This window comes from Lactuca serriola, chromosome 4, assembly GCF_051521515.1.
Source record: "Lactuca serriola cultivar US96UC23 chromosome 4, Lser_US96UC23_V15, whole genome shotgun sequence".
Taxonomy (NCBI): Eukaryota; Viridiplantae; Streptophyta; class Magnoliopsida; order Asterales; family Asteraceae; genus Lactuca; species Lactuca serriola.
The window spans coordinates 67,753,541-67,759,360 of NC_136411.1; the positions used below are offsets into that span (position 1 = coordinate 67,753,541).

The 5,820-nt window shown below is 35.6% G+C and overlaps 2 protein-coding genes across 2 annotated transcripts; one reads left to right on the forward strand and one right to left on the reverse strand.

Annotated features, from left to right (window-relative positions):
- Positions 1-442: 442 nt before the first annotated feature.
- On the reverse strand, positions 443-4,121 carry LOC145101801 (3-phosphoshikimate 1-carboxyvinyltransferase 2-like). The gene is made up of 7 exons (XM_079039068.1): positions 3,616-4,121; positions 2,762-3,006; positions 2,406-2,559; positions 1,935-2,149; positions 1,170-1,498; positions 994-1,055; positions 443-908 (listed from the first exon to the last, which is right to left on the reverse strand). Exons 1-7 carry the CDS (start codon positions 3,943-3,945, stop codon positions 690-692), a joined length of 1,554 nt encoding a protein of 517 aa, XP_078895194.1. The 5' UTR covers positions 3,946-4,121; the 3' UTR covers positions 443-689.
- An 884-nt stretch (positions 4,122-5,005) lies between these two features.
- Positions 5,006-5,509, forward strand: LOC145098478 (uncharacterized). The gene has a single exon (XM_079036112.1). The coding sequence runs from the start codon at positions 5,006-5,008 to the stop codon at positions 5,507-5,509; it is 504 nt and encodes a 167-aa protein (XP_078892238.1).
- Positions 5,510-5,820: the final 311 nt, after the last annotated feature.

The following is a 5,820-nucleotide window of genomic DNA, read 5'->3' on the forward strand; positions in this document are numbered from 1 at the left end:
AAGTCGGTGATACTAGACTCCACAAAGTTACAAGAATACCTAATTCTAATAGCTAATAAGGACATAGGGTAAGTAGCATGTCCTTATAAGAAATTTAATTTATTTATAAGTAAATTCAAAGATAGTAAAACTTGAAACTTTTCATTAACTCAAACTAAAATTTAAAAAAAAAATTACATAATAATATTAAAGCAAGACTAAAACATAATATTAATTAAAAAAATATATCACTTTGAATCCGTGTCAAAGATACATAGCTAACTTTTATAGATATATTCCACCAAATCATGAAAGTTCTAACGCATATCTTGGTTGTGATATGATTCCTCATGTTTTCTCTATCAAAACCAAATCATGAAAGTTCTAGTGGCTATATAAATTGCATTCCAAACGTTTTAAAAAAAAAGGTCAAAAACTCATTAAACTAATAGTTATACAAACATTTGCTATATTCAAAACACATTTATTATAACAACTTAACTCATACATTATGCATCAAACATCATATCTTGCTAACAGATTTTGCATACGATTCAAGTGATTTCAAAATCCAGCTTAAACTAATACATTCTTTGTAGTGGTCCTCTAAAAACAACTACAAATTTCATAAAGAAGAAGACAATTATAGCCTCAAACATGTAGTATAACCAAAGCACTAGCAAAAGGGTAAAGTCGTCAAGAGATTTGGTTCAGTGCTTAGCAAACCTCTGAAGCACTTCAAAGTAGTCAGGGAAGGTCTTACGGGTGCAACCAGGGTCCTTAATGGTTACAGCCACGTCAGCACATGCTGCAAGTGAGAAAGCCATGGCCATTCTATGATCATCATATGTATCAATCGCTGTCACATTTAATTTCTCTGGTGGAGTGATTATACAATAATCAGGTCCTTCTTCCACTGTTGCTCCCAACTGAAATGTTCCAAGGGCAAAACAGTCTTTTCAGCGTTAAACAAATAAATGGTAGATAAATCCTTTTTATTTTATTAACGTGTACCTTTCTTAGTTCTGTGCAAATTGCAATCATCCTTTCGGTCTCTTTTACCCTCCAGCTAGCCACTACCAAATATCACACATGTAAATCAATGAAACAGCCGGACTAAAACCATAACTTTCGAGATAATGCAGGGCCAAAGTTGTAATTTTACTCAAACTTATTTACAGGAGTCATACCGTCTCTAATGGCTGTGGGGCCATCAGCATACAGAGCAACCACCGCAAGGGTCATGGCAACATCAGGCATTTTGTTCATGTTTACATCAACAGGACGCAAATGTTTTCTTCCGGAAGGATCCCTTGGTGGGCCCTTCACTGTAACAGAATTCTCAGTCCACGTGACTTGAGCACCCATTTGTCCAAGAACCTCAGCAAACTTTACATCTCCCTGTAAACTGCTGGTCCCGCAGCCTTCCACCGTGATGGTGCCGCCAGTAATGGCGGCACCCGCCAAAAAGTAGCTAGCACTTGAAGCATCACCTTCCACATAAGCATTTCCTGGCGACCTGAAGAAATATTATTTATTATTATTATTATTGTTATTATAAAAGCCCATAAATTTGAAGAAAAGTGTGAATTTAAGTTCTTTTTTTTAAATGAGAGGCTAAGGGGATTCTTGGATAAAGTGTTAGTATACATAAGGTTTGTTTCTTTTCTAGACTGAATAACCAGTCTGAATGAGACTAAATGACCATTTTACCCTTACATTCTGATTTTTTTTTCCTTCATAATATTCATTAATTTTGACAATACCCATCAATTTAATATGAGAGGAAGAATGAGAAATAGGTAAAGACTAATGTCGATACATGAAGCAAGGTTTATTTGCTTAACCTGTTAAGTCATTCTGTCCAGATTAAGTAAAAAAGAAACAGCCCTGTCTGTGTAGTTGTCAAGATTACGTGATTAAGCCAATTAAGTCAATATGAAACAATGTCTTACTTGTACTTCTGACCACCTTGGACATGGAACCTGTCCCATGTGTCACTGTGTTGTACAGAAACACCAAATCTTTCCATCAACTTAAGTGTCATTTCCACATAAGGTATAGAGATAAGTTTATCTATAATTTCTATCTCTACATCTCCTAGTGCTAGGGGAGCTGCCATCAGCAAAGCAGTCAAGTATTGACTACTAATAGATCCCGACAATTTCACCTGCAATGCAATGCAAATAATAGAGAAAGTCACTAAAAGATAGAAGAAGAATTATATTTTTTTACCAATTATTTATTATATATAAAGTTTTGTTTCAACTTTCATGTCACTATGTGTCTTTTTGGGTGAGACAAAAAAACTTTCAACTTTGGTCCCACATGTCTCAATCAGTCAGTGCACGTCAAATGCATGTCAAACACAGTACAACCTGTTGTGTCTAGTCGTGTAAGGGGTATAAAGGTCATTTGAGATTCACCTTTCCACCAGGAAGGCCTCCACTTCCAACTACCCGAACAGGTGGGCAATCTGTACCTAGAAAACAATCGACATCTGCACCAAGTTGTTTAAGACCTGTGACTAAATCACCAATTGGCCTCTCTCTCATTCGAGGAACACCATCTAGAATGTAGCTGAACAAAATATCCATATCATACATGTTAAGTAAATAGGAATGTGGGTAGTAGCATGTGCATATATAAGATATAAAAAAGTGATGAAAAATTCATTCCATTTCTATAGACTTGATAACAATGTTACGTTTTGATCATTAGTTGTTTGAACTGATAGGTAAAGGTTTAGATGTTTTTAGAAAAAGATTAATTAAAAATTTACCTTGAACTACCCCCTGCAGCAGTAACTGCAGCAGTCAATGGACGCATAGCTGTTCCTGCATTTCCAAGGAAAAGCTGGATTTCATCCTTGGATTCTCTACCCACTGGAAACACACCACCACAACCTTCCACAATTGCCCTTTTAAGTGCACCATTTTCTTCAACATGTAACCCTAGAGCTCTTAAAGCCCCCAACATGTAATGAACATCATCACTGTTCAATAAGTTGTCCACAACAGTAGTCCCCTGACAATATATTTCACAAAAATTTATGATATGAAGAATGGAAAGCTGAAAGATTGTGAATAAAACTATTTTATGTAATACAATGATACTAATATTCTACCTCTTCATTTCCCACATTAAGAAGTAGATAAATATCAGAGGGGGTGTTTAGATAGGGTTACTGATTTTGATTATTCAGTTAGCAATAAATCGACTGTAAGGAGCACATACAAAACCCCCAAAATAACAAATCCAACATGTTTTCTAACAAATGATCAGAAATTCAAACTTTATACAGAATTGCAAAAGTATTCATGATAGAAATACATCTACAAAATATCAAACAAAATTGTATAGTCTGTGACTCGATAGCAAAAGATGAGCTGAATTTCGATTTTGATACCAAATCATGCACCTTTTTAATGCAGAATACATAATGAATTGTTGCAAGTAAATAATTATTACGCTTGTTTTACATTATAATGTAGCTGCAATGAAATAATTATCTAAGTTAAGCAATATTAAGTAAATAACTTATCAAATTTGAATTGGAAACTTAATTCATTAACCTTGACAAGCATTTTGATTGAAGTACTTTTGACAAAATCAAATCAAATGAGATTGTGATACCTCAGAAAGAGCAGCGAGGAGAAGAATCCGATTGGATAGAGACTTGGATCCAGGCAAATTAACGGTTCCAGATATCTCTTTAATGGGCTGCAACACAATCTCCTCCGGTGCTGTGGAAGGCTTCTCAGCGGTGGCAACAGAGGCTGAAATGGTAAGGGAGTTTCTCCGGAGGTTTTGACTAGACGGAAGAGCGATTTTCATCATCGGGTTTTCGAATTTCGATCCAAAAGATAAAAAGGATAATGGTGATGGTGATGATTTGGAAGAAGGGTTGTGGGTTTTGGAGAGATTGGAAGTAAAATTAGCTATGTTGTTAACGTGAATCGACATTCTCCCTTTCTGCGTTTTGCACACAAGAGGCAATAGCCGTGGCGAGTTGAACTAAATCTAGCGTAGAGATCGAAGATTGTGAATTGGAAGAGGAAGAGGAGGTGGCATTGGTGTTGGTGGTGGGAAGTTTGGTGGCGGCTTTTAAAGTGTCATTTCCCTCACCAAACCCCCCCACATCTTACCAACCCAAAAATATATATGTATTTTTTGTATTTTTAGAAAAAGAGAAATATCACAACGCATCTTCGTAATTTTATTTTGTTTTAATTTTTTTCAAGAATTTTGTCGTATGTAAATATTTTTTGGGATGAAATTTTAAAATATAGTAATAAAAAAATCAAATTTCCAAGTATTTATATGAGTTTTGCAGAGGTAAACTCCAAGGGCTCCGCGAAATAAATATAAGTTTCAGGTATAAATATGAATTTTGTCGGATGTAAATAAAGAAATTAAAGATTTGTAACTTTTGTTCGGAGAAAAAAACCCTCAAGATGAAGAACTACATATTTTGGCACGAAACAAACAACTTTTTTATAAAATTAATATCAAATCAACGTAACAACTCTTTTGTACCGTTAGCCTAATAATATTTTGGTTTTTATTTTGTTTTGAGTTTTATGATTGGGTCTTTTCGCTAGGAAACCCTAATTAGCTTGTCTATATATTATGTCTTTCCTTTTCATTGTATTTGTACTTCTCTTTGATAATAATATGAAACCCTAGCCGTTATATGTATTTCATTTGTTAGTTTACATGGTATCAGAACTCGGTTGATTATCTGTAGTTTTTCGTTTTTTTTTTTGGGCGAGTACTGTTCATCGAAGTACTGTTCATTGATTACTGTTCATTGCACTATTCATCGATACTGTTCACGTGCACTGTTCATTGTCACCATTTGCAATTTTGGGGTATGCCTTTTTTGCTCGTTTCTGTATTTGGTTTGGTTTGATTTGTTCGTTTGTCGGTTTTGAGGGTTTCGTTTTCGTCTAGCTTTGTTGATTTCGAGATCTTGATCATTTTTTGCTGCTACTCGTATTTACTATTTGACTGATATTGAAATATGGCCCCAAGAGATGATTCTCTTCAGTCCATTAGTATTCAACTTGATGGCAAAAACTATGTCTATTGGAGTTATGTTATGAAAAATTTCTTGCGGGGCAAGACTATGTGGGGGATTGTTACAGGTGAAAAGAAGAAACCAATAGACGAGAATGCCGCTAATTATGAAACCTTACTGGATTCATGGGAGACTGATAACTCCAAGATCATTACTTGGATTAATAATTCTGTCATCCAGTCTATTGGTACTCAGTTGGCGAAGTATGATACGACAAAGGAGGTTTGGGATCACTTGGCTAGGTTGTATACTCAGTCTAACTTTGCAAAGCAGTATCAGTTAGAGTTTGATATTCGAGCCCTCCAACAGAACAATCTTAGTGTTCAGGAATTTTATGCAGCTATGTCGGATTTGTGGGATCAGTTAGCTCTTACAGAACCTGATGTGTTGAAGGCTTTAAGCCTTATATTGATAGAAGGGAAAAGCAACGTTTGGTTCAGTTCTTGATGGCATTACGTTCAGATTTTGAAGGTCTGCGTGGATCAATCTTGCATCGTACACCTCTTCCCACTGTTGATTCGGTTGTTCACGAGTTGATTGCTGAAGAAACTCGTATCAAGTCCCATGCTGACAAAGCTCCCAAGACAGCCACTCCTGTTGTCTTTGCTGTTTCACAACGACCCCAATCTTCAAACCGAAATCGTCTCAGAGTTGCATTTGATGAGTGTGCTTTCTGTAAGAAGAAAAACCATTGAAAGGCAAATTGTCCTTTACTTACAAGCAAGGGAAATCAACAACAACAACAAACAAGATCACCA

Excerpts from the sequence above, each read along its gene's own strand:
- LOC145101801 (XM_079039068.1), bottom strand. The coding sequence starts at position 3,945 with ATGTCGATTCACGTTAACAACATAGCTAATTTTACTTCCAATCTCTCC. Across the intron at positions 3,007-3,615 it reads TCCTCGCTGCTCTTTCTGAG|GGGACTACTGTTGTGGACAA; the intron begins GTATCACAATCT and ends ATATATTGTCAG. Across the intron at positions 1,056-1,169 it reads CCCCACAGCCATTAGAGACG|TGGCTAGCTGGAGGGTAAAA; the intron begins GTATGACTCCTG and ends GATATTTGGTAG.
- LOC145098478 (XM_079036112.1), top strand. The coding sequence starts at position 5,006 with ATGGCCCCAAGAGATGATTCTCTTCAGTCCATTAGTATTCAACTTGAT.